A 20969-nucleotide genomic window follows, 5' to 3' on the forward strand; every position below is an offset into this window, starting at 1 on the left:
TGATCACTACTATTCAAATCAACTATAGAAGTGAATATTATCAGTACAGGACCAACAAACAGCTAATACTGTGTTTGAGGGGTGGGCCTCTCTAGCTTAAGGGCCCTGATGCGATCGCTACCTCTGCATCCCCTATTGCTACGCCATTGCCAGTACGCTTTAAAATATATATCCACTCACAGAAATAAAATTGTTCAGTTTACAGCTTTTAATGTGGCCATAAGGAAATCCAGTTTCTTATTATTGAATTGAATTTTATAATTACATCTTAAGGTCTGGAAAGGGCTGCAGATATTTCCTATGGCAGGCTCTCTGATGCCAAACTATTGCTTGCATAGCTGTGGAAAGTGCAAATTAAAAAATCCTTCTACCACCTCCCCTCTCTAAAGCCCCATACACACGCCTGACTTTTTTTTTTTTTTTTAACTATAAAAAGGGTATATGGTTGTATTAATTCATTGTAATCTGTCATCGGAATGAGCTGACTGAGAATGTACAGTATACATCCTCACAACACTGTGTCCCAGCTCACTGTGGCATGTTCCACAAAAGTCAATAAATCAGCACTAAGCTGATACACAGTGCTGTGAAGATGTTCACAATATATCAGCAAACAGCTGATTCCACAGATTACAGTAACCCTGCCACTTCCTGCACCAAGCTCTGCACTTCATAGAGCAAATGTAATACATTCTATAGATGCGCTTATTTTATATACTGTAAGCAGCCAGTTTCCAGATAGGTGAATATTACCTACATTGTGTTGTTTGGAAAATGACCAATAAATAAATGGTGTGCTCAGAGGTAAACCTAGATGAAAATAGAGCGCTCCACAGTGTGTTAACACACTATGGAGCGCCCTATTTTCATCTAGGTCTGCCGTATTCCTCATTGCTTAAGAGCGGCACCTTGTGTGTAACATCAGATTGATTCTCCTGGAGCGTGTCAGCAGAACAGCCAACCAATTTGCATTGTTTAACCACTTCACCACTAAGGGGGTTTACCCCCTGACCACCAGAGCAATTTTCACCTTTCAGCGCTCCTTCCATTCATTCGTCTATAACTTTATCATTACTTATCACAATTAAACGATCTATATCTTGTTTTTTCCACCACCAATTAGGCTTTCTTTAGGTGGGACATTATGCCAAGAATTATTTTATTCTAAATGTGTTTTAATTGGAAAATAGGAAAAATGTGGGAAAAAAATTAATTATTTTTCAGTTTTTGGCCATTATAGTTTTTAAATAATGCATGCTACTGTAATTAAAACCCATGAAATGTATTTGCCCTTTTGTCCCGGTTATAAAACCATTTAAATTATGTCCCTATCACAATGTTTGGCGCCAATATTTTATTTGGAAATAAAGGTGCATTTTTTCCGTTTTGCGTCCATCCCTAATTACAAGCCCATAGTTTATAAAGTAACAGTGTTGTACCCTCCTGACATAAATATTTAAAAAGTTCAGTCCCTAAGGTAACTATTTATGTATTTTTTTTATTGTACATTTTTTAATTTTTTTTTTTATTACAAAAAAAAAAAATTGGAAGTGTGGGAGGTAATTGTAACGATCGGTGGGCGCAGAGAGTATCTGATTACCGGTGATCTGCAGTATCACCGGAAATACAGATATATACCAGATTATAAGTGAACTGCAGTCTCACCGATAATCCGATATACAAACTAACCTCTGATCACCCGAGTAGAGTGTAGTGTTTGGTGTAACCGTAACACTAAGAGGACAAGGCCTCAATGCAGTAAGGAGTACTGCACAGATTCCTTCCGCAGACCTGAGCTCTCCAAGACGGGAGGAGTCAGACTGATAGTAGGAAGGGATATCTGAAAGTGACCCTCAGGAGGAAGGATCGCTAACAGAGCGAGGAACCGCCTCTAACGGTAAGGTCGGTTCTCGAGGTCGGACAAGCCAGGTCGTACACACACGGACAGATAAAGTACAGGATCAGGAGGCAAAGGCAGAGTCAAAGTACAGGCAGGGTTCAGCAACGGGGTATCAGAAATATCGGGGTACAAAATCAGGAGGCAGAAGCAGAGTCAAGGAACGAGCCGGGGTTCGGCAACAGAGTATCAGAAATATCGAGGTGCAAGATCAGAGTTCAGGAGGATAGTCGAGGCAGGCAAAAGTCATAACATATAATCACAATCAAACTAGTACTTTAGCTATCAAATATCTAGCTAAGTGTAGGATTACAGCTCCAGCTGGTCCCGGCACACTTCAGGATCTGACTACGGATCTGGGTGCTCCCACGTATGTGATCGCACGCCAGACAAAGAGCAAGTGAACAACCAGCAGTATATATACTCTAGGACCTTTCCAGGACCTCCCTAATTGCTGGTCCAATGGGAGCAGTGGAATTTGTCAGCTGACCCAGCTGGTCAGCCGACACCCTTCTAACTGCTATTTAAACTCTGCCTCTGTGCTCGCGCGCGTGTAAGTCTGAATCTTGGTGGACTATCAGTCCCAGCCACACCAGTACTGTTTTGCAATGTATCTAATGCGGGGGTCACCTCTGATGTGGATTCCGCCGTTACCAATGCGGATTCCGCCGCACTGCCCATGCGGCGTTTTTTCCGCGTTGTGACGCCATGCTGGACGCGGAAACAGCCGCCTCACCTCGAGAGACGGCGGCTTTTCCGCGTTTCCTCACAGTACCCCCCTCCCGAGGAGTGGACTCCGGACAACTCCCACCAGGCTTCTCGGGATGTACAGCATGAAATTCCTTCACTAACTCGTCCGCATGCATGCGGTTCCTAGGTACCCATTGCCTCTCCTCAATCCCGTACCCCTTCCAATGTACGAGGTACTGTACCGAGTTCTGTACAGTACGTGAATCTATGATCTTCTCCACTTCGTACTCGGGTTGGGCATCCACCAACACGGGAGGAGGAGGAGTAGGACCTACCTGGACTGCTGGTTTAAGAAGGGACACGTGGAAGGACCTCACCCCCCGCATGCTGGTGGGAAGGTCAATGGAATAAGTAACATTATTAATCTTCTTGGTCACGGAAAATGGGCCCACAAACCTGGGACCCAGTTTGGCAGATGGCTGCTTCAGGGTCAAGTGACGTGTGGACACCCAGACTAGATCCCCTGGCCGAAACTTCCATTCCACGGACCGTCTCTTATCTGCTTGACCCTTCTGACTCTGGAACGCCTTCTGTAAATTCCCCTTAACAATTCCCCAATTGTCCCTGAGTGATCTCTGCCAATTTTCCAGTGCTGGAAATGGAGACGAGACAACTGGAAAAGGGGAAAATTTGGGTGACCTCCCTGTTACAATCTGAAATGGGGAAAACCCAGACGAGGAATTCTTTAAATTATTTTGAGCGAATTCCGCGAAGGGCAAAAATTTCACCCAGTCACTCTGCGCCTCAGAAACGTAGCATCTCAGAAATTGCTCCAGGGATTGGTTAATGCGTTCTGTCTGCCCATTGGTCTGTGGGTGGTAGCCTGACGAGAAAGACAATTTCATGCCCATTTGGTGGCAAAATGCCCTCCAGAATCCAGACACAAACTGGACTCCCCTATCAGACACGATGTCTTCCGGAATGCCATGCAGCCGGAAGATGTGAATGATAAACAATTCAGCCAGTTCTTGAGCCGAGGGGAGTCCTTTCAGGGGCACAAAATAAGCCATTTTGCTAAACCGATCGACTACCACCCAAATGACCGACATGCCTTCAGACCTGGGCAATTCCCCCACAAAATCCATGGACAAGTGGGTCCATGGCTCACTCGGGGTGGGCAAAGGCTGCAACCTTCCTACAGATGCCAGCCGGGAGGGCTTACTCCGGGCGCACACCGCACACTCCCTAACATACTCCTTGCAATCTGTTGCCAAGGAAGGCCACCAAGCACACCTGGCAATCAGATCCTACGTTCTGGCAGCTCCAGGATGACCAGCATTCTTATGGGCGTGAAAGAGTTGCAGAACCTGTAACCGGAATGGTAGTGGTATGAACAAGACCCCTTCGGGTTTCCCTTCAGGAACCTCCTGCTGAAAGGGACCCAAGATCTCTGTCCACTCTTCCCAAGACTCCGTGGCGGCTAACACCAGTTTCTGCGGAATGATGGATTCAGGAGTGTGAGGCTGTGCTGTCTCAGGTTCGAAACACCTGGAGAGGGCATCTGCCTTGATGTTTTTGCTACCTGGAGTGTATGTGATTATAAACCTGAATCTCGTAAAAAACAAGGACCACCGGGCCTGACGAGGACTAAGCCTCTTAGCCCCCTCGATGTACTCCAAGTTCTTGTGGTCGGTGTAAACAGTGATCGTGTGCTCTGCCCCCTCCAACCAGTGGCGCCACTCCTCAAATGCCAATTTAATGGCCAGGAGCTCTCTGTTGCCTATATCGTAGTTTCTCTCCGCCGGAGAGAACCTACGGGAAAAGTACGCACAGGGGTGTAGTCTTCCCTGTAACCCTGATCGCTGAGACAGCACAGCCCCTACCCCGACCTCCGAGGCATCGACCTCAACAATGAACGGATAAGCGGTGTCGACATGTCTCAGGATTGGTGCGGAACAAAACAATTTTTTCAGACTAGAAAATGCATTCTGAGCCTCCGGAGACCAGTGGGTAGTATCTGCCCCCTTTTTTGTGAGACTGGTAAGGGGTGCAATGATCATGGAGTACCCTTTTATAAACCTCCTATAATAATTTGCCAAAACCCAGGAATCTCTGGAGGGCTTTCAGACCCACAGGTTGCGGCCATTCTAGGACAGCTGTGACTTTAGCAGGGTCCATTGACAGACCTGAGGTAGAAATCACATACCCCAGAAACGTGACGGATGTCACCTCAAAAATACACTTTTCTAACTTGGCGTAGAGTCTATTCTGTCTTAATTAGTTTAGGACAAATTTCACATGGACCCTGTGTTCAAGGAGGTTATTGGAATAAATTAATATATCATCGAGGTATACCAGTACGAATTTACCCAATACCTCCCGGAATACCTCATTGATTAGTTCCTGGAAGACGGCGGGCGCATTGCACAACCCGAAGGGCATCACTAAGTATTCGTAATGCCCGTCGGGTGTGTTAAAGGCCGTCTTCCATTCATCGCCCCTTCTAATGCGGATTAGGTTGTATGCCCCCCTCAGATCTAACTTAGAAAAGATCTTTGCAGTAGTGACCTGCGTGAATAAGTCGTCTATCAATGGTAACGGATAGCGATTCTTCACCGTGATTTTATTGAGACCTCGGTAGTCGATACAAGGTCGAAGACCCCCGTCTTTTTTCTTAACGAAAAAGAAACCGGCCCCAGCAGGTGACCGAGAGGGCCGAATAAACCCCTTGGCCAGGTTGTCACGAATGTACTCCTGCATGGCCAACTTCTCGGGACCGGACAAGTTATACAGGTGACCCCTAGGGGGCATACAACCAGCACGGAGATCAATGGGGCAATGGAACGGGCGATGAGGAGGTAATTGATCAGCAGACTTGGGACAAAAGACATCAGAAAAATCGGAATACACCTCGGGAACACCCTCCACGTACACCTTGGTCTGACCCAATGTCACCTTTCCTAGACACTGTTGGTGACAACGATCAGACCATCTGGTTACCTGACCCGTGGCCCAGTCGATTTGTGGAGAGTGGGCCTGTAACCAAGGCATACCTAAGATAATAGTGGAGGTTGACATGTTCAAAACGAAAAACTGTAGCTGTTCCCCATGCAATACCCCTATCGTGACCCTCACCTGCGGAGTCTGAGACAGGGGACGATCCCGTTGCAGCGGGGAATCGTCTACTGCCGTGACCTGAAGGGGGGGACTTACTGGAGTGAGAGGAATACCCAACTCCCGAGCAAATTCAAGGTTCATAAAATTGGCCGCTGAGCCAGAGTCAATAAAAGCTTCAGTGTCCACAGACTTATCCTCCCACGTAATAGTACAGGGGAGAAGTAACTTCTTCTCTTTTTGGGGTGAGAATGAAGTGCCTAGGGTGTCACCCCCCACTACTCCTAGGCAGACCCGTTTCCCGACTTGTTAGGGCAGTTTCGCACCCTGTGCCCTGCTTCTGCACAATACAGGCACAGTTGTTCTGTTATTCTCCGCCTACGTTCCACCTGGGTCAATCTTGATCGACCAATTTGCATGGGTTCGGGTGGTGGTGAGGCTGGAGAGGGTGACACCGGTGGAGATGCCGTTATTGCGGGCGTACCAGAAGGTGCCACATACGAAGTCACCCTGACCCGGTGACTGCCCCTAGTCTGCCTCTGATGGCGTAGTCGACGATCGACTCTGATGGCCGATGATATGGCCTCATCGACTGTTGCGGGCTCGGGTAAGGTTAGCATCAAATCAGAGACCTCCTCCGACAACCCAGATAGAAAATAATCCATCAGAGCAAAATTGTCGAATCTGGCGGTAACAGACCACCTACGAAATTCTGCTGCGTAATCCTCGACCGACCCTCTGCCTTGCCGCAAAAGTTTGAGCTTCCGCTCTGAAGTTGCCGCAAGGTCAGGGTCGTCGTATATTACGGCCATAGCCTTAAAAAATTCCTCGACTGAGGTCAGAGCTAAACTAGTGGGGGACAGGTTGTATGCCCAGGACTGGGAATCACCAGTTAACAGTGTTTTAATGAAAATGACCCGTTGGGTCTCAGTCCCCGAGGATCGGGGTCTTAACTCGAAGTATGACAACACTCTACTCTTGAAATTCCAGAAGTCAGACTTGTGGCCGGAAAATTTATCAGGTACAGGCATACGTATGTCATCACTAGGAGGGGATCGCACTGAATCAACTGACGTCTGGAGGGTTTGCACAGAGCCTGAAAGGGCATCAATCAAAGCTTTGTGCTGGCCCAGTGCTTGATGGAGGTTATCCACCGAAGTGGCAAGCATACCCAGACGACCAGTGTTTGCGTCCATTTTGTTTTTTGGTCTGGCGTTCTGTAACGATCGGTGGGCGCAGAGAGTATCTGATTACCGGTGATCTGCAGTATCACCGGAAATACAGATATATACCAGATTATAAGTGAACTGCAGTCTCACCGATAATCCGATATACAAACTAACCTCTGATCACCCGAGTAGAGTGTAGTGTTTGGTGTAACCTTAACACTAAGAGGACAAGGCCTCAATGCAGTAAGGAGTACTGCACAGATTCCTTCCGCAGACCTGAGCTCTCCAAGACGGGAGGAGTCAGACTGATAGTAGGAAGGGATATCTGAAAGTGACCCTCAGGAGGAAGGATCGCTAACAGAGCGAGGAACCGCCTCTAACGGTAAGGTCGGTTCTCGAGGTCGGACAAGCCAGGTCGTACACACACGGACAGATAAAGTACAGGATCAGGAGGCAAAGGCAGAGTCAAAGTACAGGCAGGGTTCAGCAACGGGGTATCAGAAATATCGGGGTACAAAATCAGGAGGCAGAAGCAGAGTCAAGGAACGAGCCGGGGTTCGGCAACAGAGTATCAGAAATATCGAGGTGCAAGATCAGAGTTCAGGAGGATAGTCGAGGCAGGCAAAAGTCATAACATATAATCACAATCAAACTAGTACTTTAGCTATCAAATATCTAGCTAAGTGTAGGATTACAGCTCCAGCTGGTCCCGGCACACTTCAGGATCTGACTACGGATCTGGGTGCTCCCACGTATGTGATCGCACGCCAGACAAAGAGCAAGTGAACAACCAGCAGTATATATACTCTAGGACCTTTCCAGGACCTCCCTAATTGCTGGTCCAATGGGAGCAGTGGAATTTGTCAGCTGACCCAGCTGGTCAGCCGACACCCTTCTAACTGCTATTTAAACTCTGCCTCTGTGCTCGCGCGCGTGTAAGTCTGAATCTTGGTGGACTATCAGTCCCAGCCACACCAGTACTGTTTTGCAATGTATCTAATGCGGGGGTCGCCTCTGATGTGGATTCCGCCGTTACCAATGCGGATTCCGCCGCACTGCCCATGCGGCATGCGGCGTTTTTTCCGCGTTGTGACGCCATGCTGGACGCGGAAACAGCCGCCTCACCTCGAGAGACGGCGGCTTTTCCGCGTTTCCTCACAGTAATGAGTTTATTTTTTGTGTAAAAGTAATTTATTTGTATGTGAAAAATGTGTAGGGTGTAGTTTTACTATTTGGCCACAAGATGGCCACAGTAACTTTTTGCTTTAATGCGACCTCCAAGCGTCCTTCCGGAAGCTTGGAGGAAGTACTTGGAGGCTGGGTAAGTTTGTATCGTTTCACAATGATCGCGCTGCCCATCGGAGAGCAGCGGATCATTGCGGGGCTTAGATCAACGAACGGGAATGGATTTTCCCGTTCATTGATCTCCTTGATCTCCGGGCGAGCGGGCGGCGGCGTGTTTACTAGCGGCGGGCGGCGTGTTTACTAGCGGGAGCGCGGGCAGCGGCGGAAGTGCGCAAAGTACGGATTTCTCCGTCCCTGGGGGTTAAAGGATGGAAAAAGGGACGGAGAAATCCGTACGGGCGGGGGTAGAGTGGTTAAAATTAAATATATATGTCAACCTCTATATCTATCACACTTCAGGTTCCCTTTACGTAGCTGCAGAGATGATCATGTGACTTTCAGTAAAATCTGCTGTCTAAAGATTTACTTTAATGAATATCAAAAGTGAAAGACAGGAGGCAACACTAGGGCCGGGCCGAGGCAGAGGCAAGAGAGCCTCCAGCCTCAGGGCACAGTGTAGGAGGGGCGCACAACTCACTCAGCTATCATTACCCCCATTGTGTTTGAAGCAGAGAGAAATAAGAAAAGGGGGTACATGGCAGTGACTGCAAGCCAGATAACTCAAGATTAAGGTGTTGGGGGGTTGGAGGCCCTGGGGCGCCTCTTATGGTGCCCATACACGGTACAATAAAAACGTTCATTTTTCCCGTTTATTCGACTAAAACGATCAAATCGAATGAAAGTTTAAAATAAACTTTTTTTCTATTAAGAAAAAAGAATCAATTATCCCATTTTCTCAATAAAAATCAGATCGGAAATGTTGGAAAAAAATTTATATTCAATCTAACGAAATAATCGAACTAAATTATCTAATTGAAAAAAAATGAAAAAATTGTTAGCATGTATGGGCACCTAAGTCTAATAGCGATCTGTGTATGATGGCTGGGGTGGATGGGATGGATGGAGGGGCGCACTTCAGTGTCTCAGCCTTTAGTGCTGGAGGACCTTGTCCCAGCTCTGCGCAAACACAACTTACCTAATCAATTTTTGTTTTTACTTTCTTTTCCTCTATCCAAGTTAGCCATAATGCAACTCTGTTGCCTAAATATCTGCTGAATTTTTGCTTTTATAATACTATGCAAGAGCTTTTTTGAATACTACCTATCATAAAGCACCACAATTGCAAAAAATGTAACATTTAAAATATATACATGTAAAATGTAAGTTTCTTCCAGAGTAAAATGTACTATAAATTACTTATTTCCTATGTTGCTACATAGGTAGAAAAAAACGGACAGTTCTGATAGATTTTGACTAACTCATCTCCTAATGGAAGATACTCAGTATTACCTTTATTCTGTACAAAAGCACTCTCTGGAAACGATCTATACAAACATGTCAGCCAGCTTCCTAACTGGTTATCACACTATTTTGGCAATTGGCCTGAGCAACTGCAGTTCAGTAAGTGCTTTTGTAAATAAATAACTGAGAATCCTCCATGAGGAGACAGACTAGTCCAAACCCTGACAGATCTGTCAGATTTCCACTGCCTACTGTAAGTGACAGCGACACAGGATAAAGTAATTTATAGTTAATTTTACTCTTGGAAAAATGTACACTTATACAGTATGTATGCATTGTACATTTTACAATTGTCTGCGATAGTTGTCATTTAACCTTCTTTGTAAAGGGTGGAACAAGTTATTGTACTGATGCTAGGCTGATGTGGCAGTGTGTTATGCTGGGTACACACTATGAGATTTTATGGTCGATTTACTGTCAGATCGATTATTTCTAACATGTTCGATTTGCTTTTCGATAAATTTCCGAGCATTTCCCGATCGATTTCCATTAACTTCAATAGGAAATCAATCGGAAAATGCATCGGAATTCGATCGGAAAGCAAATCGGACATGTTGGAAATAATCGATCTGACAGTAAATTGACCATAAAATCTCATAGTGTGTACCCAGCATTAGAGGGTATGTTTTGTCTTTGTACAATATACAGTGGTGTGAAAAACTATTTGCCCCCTTCCTGATTTCTTATTCTTTTGCATGTTTGTCACACTTAAATGTTTCTGCTCATCAACAACCGTTAACCATTAGTTAAAGATAACATTATTGAACACAAAATGCAGTTTTAAATCATGGTTTTTATTATTTAGTGAGGAAAAAAACTCAAAACCTACATGGCCCTGTGTGAAAAAGAAATTGCCCCCTGAACCTAATAACTGGTTGGGCCACCCTTAGCAGCAATAACTGCAATCAAGTGTTTGCTATAACTTGCAACAAGTCTTTTACAGCGCTCTGGAGGAATTTTGGCCCACTCATCTTTGCAGAATTGTTGTAATTCAGCTTTATTTGAGGGTTTTCTAGCATGAATGCCACAACATCTCAATAGGATTCAGGTCAGGGCTTTGACTAGGCCACTCCAAAGTCTTCATTTTGTTTTTCTTCAGCCATTCAGAGGTGGATTTGCTGGTGTCTTTTGGGTCATTGTCCTGCTGCAGCACCCAAGATCGCTTCAGCTTGAGTTGACGAACAGATGGCCGGACATTCTCCTTCAGGATTTTTTGGTAGACAGTAGAATTCATGCTTCCATCTATCACAGCTCGCCTTCCAGGTCCTGAAGCAGCAAAACAACCTCAGACCATCACACTACCACCACCATATTTTACTGTTAACAGGACACGCACCTTCCAAAAAGTTCAACTTTTGTCTCGGCGGTCCACAAGGTATTTTCCCACAGGTCTTGGCAATCATTGAGATGTTTTTTTTAGCAAAATTGAGACGAGCCTTAATGTTCTTTTTGCTTAAAAGTGGTTTGCGCTTTGGATATCTGCCATGCAGGCTGTTTTTGCCCAGTCTCTTTCTTATGGTGGAGTTGTGAACACTGACCTTAATTGAGGCAAGTGAGGCCTGCAGTTCTTTAGATGTTGTCCTGGGGTCTTTTGTGGCCTCTCGGATGAGTTTTCTCTGCGCTCTTGGGGTAATTTTGGTCGGCCAGCCACTCCTGGGAAGGTTCATCACTGTTCCATGTTTTTGCCATTTGTGGATAATGGCTCTCACTGTGGTTCGCTGGAGTCCCAAAGCTTTAGAAATGGCTTTATAACCTTTACCAGGGTTTTGAGTTTTTTTTCCTCACTAAATAATAAAAACCATCATTTAAAACTGCATTTTGTGTTCAATTATGTTATCTTTGACTAATAGTTAACGGTTTTTGATGAGCAGAAAAATTTAAGTGTGACAAACATGCAAAAGTATAAGAAATCAGGAAGGGAGCAAATAGTTTTTCACACCACTGTACAAATTAATGTAAAAAACATGAAAATCAATCAATTTTTCAAAAACCACTGAAATTAGAACAAACAATATTATCTCAAGTAACTTATCTATGTTAGTATAGGATGCCCACATGAAATATTATTATTATTATTATTATTAGAGTGTCTAAAAATACCTGTACACTCATCAATTTTTGATTCCCTGCAGATCAATTTCCCCAATATGTCCATCCTATCAAATTTTGATCTGTTTTGACCAACAATCCATTGAGAAAAAAAGTAGGAGCAGGAGTGGCAGCCGATCAATAGGCCATAGCATTGCACTGCATGAAAAAATGCAATGCTGCAGTTCAATCAATTTTCCCTGCAGGAAACTATTGAAAATTGACGCCCTGATACTGTGAATGTACTATCTGCATGTACTAGCTCATGTATGTAGATATTTATACCCTTCATCATTTTTATGATTGTACACACTTAAAGCACTCAATAAAAACTTTTTGTGGAAAATTGACGCCCCGTAGGAATCAATCCTTTTGTGAATTGATTGCTACCAGATAAGAATAGATTGTTTTACCACATCGGGTAGCAATCACTAAGTGTATAGCCAGCACAGCTATCGGTATAGAATAAGCTTACCGTTCCAAACCTCCTGAAGAGTTTCTAAGTAAAGTTCCACATCAGGGCAAGATAGCATCGTGGACCCAAACACCAACAGTACCATCAATGAACAACATCCTAGTGGTGGCCCTGTTCCCAGTACCTGTCTTAGCATTTCTGCCATAGCTTGTCAATCTCTGTGTTATCTAAAGGATAAAATAAACAGGGTAGAAGATAAAAGTAAAACGGAACTACATTCTGGCACAACATGCAGCTAAAAAACAGTCCACAGTTTTGAATACACTGATGACCCATTCATTGCTCTGATACACCAAGCTGGAAAACTGTTTGCAGTTCCTAATGCAATGGAGTAATCTTCTGGGTTCCACTTGCCCTTTCTGACAGTGAGGTGCCTGGTCTTTATGCCAGTAGCTGAGTACAATCTGCTTCGTTGTTTATGTCTAGGATCTCCAGTGGAGTCTAAAAATCGAAGCTTAGTGTTGCCCTGCAGTGCAATATCTCTACAGTGTCTACAGTGAGTGAGAGTGGGGACGTTTTCCTTTCATTTTCACCATTAAGCTAAAAGGTTTTCATCTTATTCCCCACCAATACAAACATACCTGACATGAAGGGCCCCCTAACCCCCACAATCCCACCAATAATAAGAGTCTCTATTGTGTGAGAAAGTGGGACCAGCCTGCCACTCAATCTCCCTCTGTTCTTGCCTGTAGTAGGGAGGCGTAACCAAGGGATGGGTGTATAGCTGGGGTAGCTCCATTCCTCACAGCTGGTGGAGGAAAGATCTTTGTAATGTGAGTGATTCTGGTAGATGCACACACAAATGACGTGGTTTTAAAGGGATACTATAGGGGGGTCGGGGGAAAATGAGCTGAACTTACCCGGGGCTTCTAATGGTCCCCCGCAGACATCCTGTGTTAGCGCAGCCACTCCCCAATGCTCCGGCCCAGCCTCCGGTTCACTTCTGGAATTTCTGACTTTAAAGTCAGAAAACCACTGCGCCTGCGTTGCCGTGTCCTCGCTCCCGCTGATGTCACCAGGAGTGTACTGCGCAGACACAGACCATACTGGGCCTGCGCTGTGCGCTCTTGATGACATCAGCGGGATCGAGGACACGGCAACGCAGGCGCAGTGGTTTTCTGACTTTAAAGTCAGAAATTCCAGATGTGAACCGGAGGCGGGTCCGGAGCATCGGTGAGCGGCTGCGCGGGCACAGGATGTCTGCGGGGGACCATTAGAAGCCCCGGGTAAGTTCAGCTCATTTTCCCCCGACCCCCCTACAGTATCCCTTTAAACTAAGTATAAAATGCTTTTTTATTGTATGACCTGCCTATGTTATATATTCATAATTGTAATTCCGGAACAGGCATTCCCTGCTTTCAGTTTGCTTTGGAAGATCTTTCCTCTAACATAAGTCTGAAAATCTTTTAGTGATCCTTTAGGACCTAAGCACACTTGTGCGCCTCAAGTGCCAGTGTGCTCAGGCCCTAAATGTGCTTATTTTCAATTTCCACAACTTTATCAGCAATGACAAGCAATTTCTTTCACATAGTGAAATCACAAATTGTGATTTCATGTCTACCCACTGTACAGGTTTACAACTTTTTATGCGCTCCAAAGGATTGGCAATTACTATTTGCAACATCAGAGGGGGAAAAAACTTGTTTTTAAGACATCACCAGACCATTTCACATTGTTTGAATATAATTCATTGTGTATTCCTCTATATTGTGCCTATTTATTGCAAAAAAAAGTAGCAATCCAGCAAAAACGTACAAACTACAAAAGAGATTTTGCAAAAACGTGATAGCAAGGATAGTTAATGAGAAACAAGACTATAATTATAGGGATTGAACTGTTAGTAGTTTTGTTACAAAAGCATAATGCCCCAGGTTCCTATAAGTGACTCACGTTTTGATGCTTTTCATTTCCAGACTGTAGCATTTGTGTCTTCCGGCACTATTACAGGGTCTTGGTCCACCCCTTCCCCTTTAGACCATGCAGAATCTGTATATACTACAAAAAAAAGAATTGTCCATTTTGTTTGATCTTCCAGTATGTTATTATTGTTACCGTATTTATAAAGGTGAGCAGTATTTACAATCTGAACTGCGTACCCAATAGTGAGAATCAGTACACCACTTCCTAAGTAGCATACCATAATACAAATCAAGGAGAATTTATCAGGGGTGAGATGTACTGTACTCTCATGGTCCCAAGGCAAATTGTTCTACCAGGCATTTGTTGTGCTTATTTCATGCAGTGTTATTTTATACTTTAATTATTACAGTATATGAAATGTTTGCTAATATTTTTTACTGTTTGAAGCAAAATTATAACGTGGCATAACGTGATTAAAGAAAAAAACAAAAGAACTACTTCCTACTTTTATTGTCATATAGTTATCCCATATAGTTATCCTACCTGCTTTTGTCCCAAACTAATATCATCTTTTGTAAAAATCACAAGCCCCCTAGACGACAGTACAGAAGTGATGGGAGCTGCCAATGCATAGGTATGTTTTTTTCTGATTTATCAGATAATCCTCTTAAAATTTGTACTCTTCTACTAAAAATCAATAAGTCTTGCAAAAAGAAACTCTCACACAGGATGTTTGTTCTCAAGCTCTGTACACACGTACGAGAAGTGTCAGCCGAGACTCAATACCTTGGGTGATAGTTCGGGGCCAACCTTTGTACAGATGTGCGGTAACCTCCAGGTTTCTGTTGCTATGGAGCTATGTTGCAATGGAGCAGCGCACATTGGAGCAACACAGAGAAGGCGGGATCAATGCAAAGAACAATGGCCACAGTTATGCTGGGTACACACGTTACGTTTTTTCATGTGATAGATAGATCAGATAGATAAAATCCATCTTGTCCAATATTGCTCCCGATCGTTTCCGTGCTCGATTTCTCATAGCAATGAATGGAAAAAGATAAGAAAAACGAATGAAGATAAGAGAATCGAGCGCGGAATCGAGTGTGGAATCGTGCCGAAAAAATGATCGGCTGGCGAAATCACACGAAAAAACGTAACGTGTATACCCAGCATTAGGCTGAGTCAATCTACCAGGTGGACTTTATGCAGTTTATTGATCTAAAGTCTGATCGGACATGTTGAAAATCTCTGTGTGATGGGCAGGAGAGGAGGCAGATACAGTAAATGGCCCACAGCATAGCATAGCACTGCATCACACAGTACACTGCTTGCGGGTTGATCAATGCTGAATAGCTTTCTGCTAAAATCTCACAAAATTTTGTTTGAAATGTAGGGCAGGAATTGATCATTTTCCAATTGAATTCCAATTGAAAAGGGATTGGACAGTTTAGAATACTGGGCCATAATTGACTTAGCTAACCCACTCAGGCAATTTATTTATTTATTTTATTAAAGAAAGACAGGAGTTTGTCCCTACAACTTCTTTTGGTGTGGTTAATCTGGAAATTTTATCTCAAGTTCCAATTTAACACCTAGCTTCCCCCCATGCTATCCTCTCCTCAGTGTCTGCTGCCAGTAGCACACACTCCTACCACTATAAAGGTGCCCATACACTCGTCAGATTGGCAGCAGATAAATAAGAAATGCATCTGATGATCTATCTGATGTGTTTTTAGAACATTTTTTACAAGGATAGAATTCCAATAGATTTCAGTTTGAAATCTATTGAAATTCGATCTAATGGCATTTTTTTGCCATCAGATTTCCATTAAGGCCAATGCAAAATGATAAGCAATCTCATCAGATCGACCTAAATTTTCCACACTGCCAGTTCGATGGAAATCCATCGAAATCGATCGAAATCGGCCACCGATCGATCGATTGGCCAACCGATTTGGATCGATCGGTTGGCCAGAAAATCGGCTGAGTGTATGGGCCCCTTTACCTGAAGGGTCATGGCTGGTTGTTATAGGAACTTGTAAACAAAGAAGGTGCAAGGAATCCTGGCCAGTGTGAAAGCTTGCACATAAGACTCATCACACTGCCTTGTTTACAGTATACTAAAACAATAACTTGTCACTCACTGCCCACTGTGACAAATTTTCTTCAGAGATGAAGCATGTACTAAAAGCAACAAATGAGAAGGGAATGTGTAGGGAAAGCTAGATGCAAAAATACAAATAAATTAATTAAAAATAGCTCATATTTAATGACAAAATATACCTTAAAGGGAACCTAAATTGAGAAGGATATGGACTTTTCCTTTTAAAATAATACCAGTTGCCTAACTCTCCTTCTGATCCTGTGTCTCTAATACTTTTAGCCACAGCCCCTGAACAAGCATGCAGATCAGGTGCTCTGACTGAAGTCAGACTCGATTAGTTGCATGCTTGTTTCAGGTCTGATTCAACCACTACTGCAGTGAAAGAGATCAGCAGGACTGCCAGGCAACTACTATGGTTTAAAAGGAAACATCCATATCCCTCTCAGTTTAGGTTCCCTTTAACATCTTACTACACTTCTTACATAATTTACTCCATATTCACTCATTATTCACACATATATAATGGAAAAATACATCTTTAAAAAATAGCTTCGTTTTTCAATCTCTCTGTGCTATTCGTTGCATCGTTAAAGGGATACTGTAGGGGGGTCGGGGGAAAATGAGTTGAAGTTACCCGGGGCTTCTAATGGTCCCCCGCAGACGTCCTGTGCCCGCGCAGCCACTCACCGATGCTCTGACCCCGCCTCCGGTTCACTTCTGGAATTTCTGACTTTAAAGTCAGAAAACCACTGCGCCTGCATTGCCGTGTCCTCGCTCCCGCTGATGTCACCAGGAGTGTATTGCACAAGTCCAGTATGGTCTTTGGTCTGCGCAGTATGCTCCTGGTGACATCAGCGGCAGCAAGGACACGGGCGTGCAGGCGCAGTGGTTTTCTGACTTTAAAGTCAGAAATTCCAGAAGTGAACTGGAGGCGGGGCCGGAGCATCGGTGAGTGGCTGCGCGGACACAGGATGTCTGCGGGGGACCATTAGAAGCCCCGGGTAACTTCAACTCATTTTCCCCCGACCCCCCTACAGTATCCCTTTAACTTAAAGTGTACCAGAGATGGTACACTTGCCATTATTTATTATTTATACTTACCTGTGGCTTCCTCCAGCCTCAGGGTTTCCATCGCCGTCCTCCTTGGCCCCTCTGTTCTGGCGCTATGACTCCCAGTAAGCCATTGCACATGCGTGGCTTTGCCGCGTGTGCATCCTGCAGTGCTCCCGTCTCCTGGAGTGTTCTGTGCCTTCGCAATACTACTGCACAGGCACAGAATGCTCCAGGGGACGGGAGCATGACGAGGGGTGCACCGTGCATGCGCAGAAGCCTGCGACTGTCCGGATTACCGGGAGTTATAGTGGCAGAACGGGGGACCCGAGGAGGATGGCGAGGGAGGCCGTGGTGCTCATGGGGATGGAGGAAGCTCCAGGTAAGTATATATAAGCACTAGGGAACCATCTCTGGTCTCCTTTAAAGTAAATTTGAAATGATCTTAAAAAAAAAAGAGGGAAGGCTTTGGATCCCATAGAGATTTCCCGGTCCTTGGTCCATGCTCTTGTTCCACCGCTGTTCCCCGGTGAAGTTATTCGATCAGCTCAGTCACATAACTCTTCGAGACTCCTCATGCAGGCTTCAGAAGTACTTGTGTCCCCAAGTACTTCCAAAGACAAGTGGATCTTTACTGCGCACACATAAGTCCTCGTTTGCACATGCGCAGAACAGATGCACCCATCTTTGGAAGCACTCTGGGACACGACCGCTATCAAAGCTTGCTCAGGATTCCTGAAGGCAAAATTTTCATCTGGGGGCATTCAAAGCCTTCCATTTAAGGATCTATTTTTTTTATTATTATTTCGGTCACTTCAGATTTGCTTTAAAGGATGCATGAGGTGAAGAAGGTAATAGTAGATTTTCTAACCTGGGGCTCCCTCCAGCTCCTAGAAGTATTTGAGTTAAAATTCAAGCCCTTACATTGAAAATAAGAATATGCTGAATATGTACTATGGCCTAACCTAACTTTACTCTCACACAAGACCTCCCTCTACCGATGCGTAACCCTAACCAACCTACCCACCCTCCGCAGCCAATGCCTAACCAACCTCCCCCCAATCGATGCCTAAAGACCCCACTCCCTCACCAATACATTACGCTAACTGACTCTGAACCATTCCTCTGTAATACTACAGTATTTTGTGTGCTTGTAACTCCACCTCATTCTGTCAGAAGCATGGCAGTTAAAGAGAAACTGTAACTAAGAATTGAACTTCATCCCAATCAGTAGCTGATACCCCCTTTCACATGAGAAACCTTTTCCTTTTCACAAACAGGTCATCAGGGGGCTCTGTATGGCTGATATTGTGGTAAAACCCCTCCCACAGTGTGATGTCAGGCAGGGCAGCCATCAGGAGGGGGGACAACTGACACTGCAGTGAGGGGCCCAGGGCTTCTGGGGGCCCTGGGACCCCCCAAGGCGCTGGAAAGGCCCCATGTGCTGGCTGCGGTCCTGTGGCTCACTAACCAGCACACCGTGTTCCAGCACTGAGAGAAGAGTGACATCAGCGCTATAGCATGGGGAGCAGATGAGTGAGCTTGCTACAGCGGACTTCATATACTGGGACACCACCTATATCTGGCTACAGGCTACCTATACTGGGCCACCACCTATACCAGGCTACCTATACTGGGGCTGGAACCACCTATACCTAGCTACCTATGCTGGGGCACCATCTATACCTAGCTACCTATACTGGGGCACCACCTATACCTGGCTACCTATACTGGGGCACCAACTATACCTGGCTACCTATACTGGGGCACCACCTATACTTGGCTACTTATAATGGAGCGCCTATAGCTTCCTACCTATACTGGGTGGGACCTGTACCTGGCTAACCTATACTGGTGCACCACCCATACCAGGCTACCTATACTGAGGCAACTATAGCAGGCTACCTATACCGGGGCACCCCCTATAGTTGAATATCTATACTGGGGCACCTGTATCTTGCTGGCCTATACTGGGGCACCAGCTATACCAGGCTACCTATGCTGGGGGTATCTACACCAGGCTTCCTATACTGGGGCACCACCTATAGCTGGCTACTTATACTGGGGAACCTATACCTGGCTACCTATACTGGGGGCACCTATGCCTGGATAACTATACTGGGGGCACCTATACCTGGCTAGGGCAGGGGGACGAGCTGAGATAGAATGGGACAAGCGGTAACACAGGGGGATAAAAGAGGCACAGGGAAACAGAGGCGGACAAAAGAGGAACAGGGAGAAAAGAGATGATACAGGAACATGAGGTCACACAGAGGGACACAAAAGAGGCACAAACTGAGGTGAGACAGAGGAGGACAAAAGAGGCACAGGAAGAAAAGAGGGGGACACAAGAGAATGGATAAAGGATAAGAATGGACCTTAAAGTCCCTATCTAATTTGTTAACCGGGGACTACCTGTATTTTGCTAGTATTTGTCTCCACCTACAACATGCCATGACCATGCCCACTTTTTGCCACAGCACGCTGTGCATGCCGTTTTCTTCAGTGTCGGAGCCATATACATTTTTTGCCGCAGCGCACTTCTCGCATGAACACGGGGGTGGGTGGCTAGTGGATGGGCACAGAAACCAGTGGGTGGGCCCAGGGAGGGGGGGCTCAGGCCTGATGATGTGTGAAGGGCCCCAAAATTTCTGGTGGCGGCCCTGATGTGGTTCTGACATCACACTGTGGGAGCCTTGTTGCATTGTGGGAAATAACAGCTGTTTCCAACTACCGAAAAAGCAAGCAGCCTCTCCTTCCACTGACATCACTTGCCAACAGTAAAAATGTCACCATGTGTGATAAATGTCAGAATGTAAATCAGGGAGAGGAAAGATTTTACAATGGGCAAACACTGACTAAATCATTTATACATAAATATTGTAAAAATGAAGCACGTTTTTATTACATTATTTTCACTGGAGTTCCTCTTTAAGTGGCACAGACTTTAATGAAAAAGGGTTGCAACAACAGCTACACTACTGCACTGATATGTGGTTCATGTTTCCAAAAATAAGAAGAAGAGGTGGTTGTATTTGTTGTAGATTATGCCTTATGCATATTAATAAAGCTAAGTCAAAAAAATAAAATATACCGGAATAGCATGAGCAGTCCAACAAACTTGGCTTGAGGTAATTTAAGGTTTTCTGCTATCAGACAACAAACATTTGCATCCCTGAAAAAAAAATGCAATAAATACATATTATATGCCTCAATTCACTAAGCTTTATCAAACACTTTATCGAACATTTAATAATTTACCTCATGAGTAAAATGCAATTTTGAATTCACTAAGGTGTTATATATTTATCTAATGTTTTATCGATAAAACGTTCAATAAATCTATAACACCTTAGTGAATTCAAAATTAGATTTTACCCATGAGGTAAATGATCAAGCGTTCAATAAAGTGTTTGATAAAGCTTAGTGAATTGAGGCCAATGTCTAACTTTGGCTAACAATGGCTAACATTAAGTGCTTGCATGCAACTTCTACCACTACAGTATAATCTTGTTATAATAAACTCAGGTATAGTCATTCGGGTATAGTAAACTATCTCTCCAGGTCCCCCCCAATCTCCATTATAAGGCTATGGGAGCAACGCCTGGAATAGTACACTTGGATATAATAAAACTTCTGTTATAGTAAACATGTTTTTTGGCCCCTACGTGATGCTGTCTCTGGATATAGTAATAAGTGGGTGGTGCATGCATCATATGTTAGTGTGAAACTGCTGGTCTTTTCAGGCTGGTGCGGAAGTGAGATGATGCCTGATAACATTTGTAAGACCAGAAGAATGGCAAGGACGCTGGATATACAGTACTGTATCAATGAATAGCCTGCGGAGAATGAGGAATAATGTGAGGATAAACAAAA

General features: G+C 44.6%; 1 protein-coding gene across 1 annotated transcript in view; it reads right to left on the minus strand.

Moving 5' to 3' along the window:
• Positions 1-20969, minus strand: part of RHBDD3 (rhomboid domain containing 3) — a 74989-nt gene that overhangs the window by 23002 nt on the left and 31018 nt on the right. Inside the window, exons 2-3 of the mRNA XM_068240166.1 lie at positions 13970-14074; positions 12080-12246 (exon numbers count right to left, since the gene is read on the minus strand). Coding sequence (XP_068096267.1) covers positions 12080-12224 — 145 coding nt within the window. The 5' untranslated portion in view covers positions 12225-12246; positions 13970-14074. The remainder of the gene's footprint in view (positions 1-12079; positions 12247-13969; positions 14075-20969) is intronic.

The sequence above is a fragment of the Hyperolius riggenbachi genome, chromosome 1 (genome assembly GCF_040937935.1).
Source record: "Hyperolius riggenbachi isolate aHypRig1 chromosome 1, aHypRig1.pri, whole genome shotgun sequence".
Lineage (NCBI taxonomy): Eukaryota > Metazoa > Chordata > Amphibia > Anura > Hyperoliidae > Hyperolius > Hyperolius riggenbachi.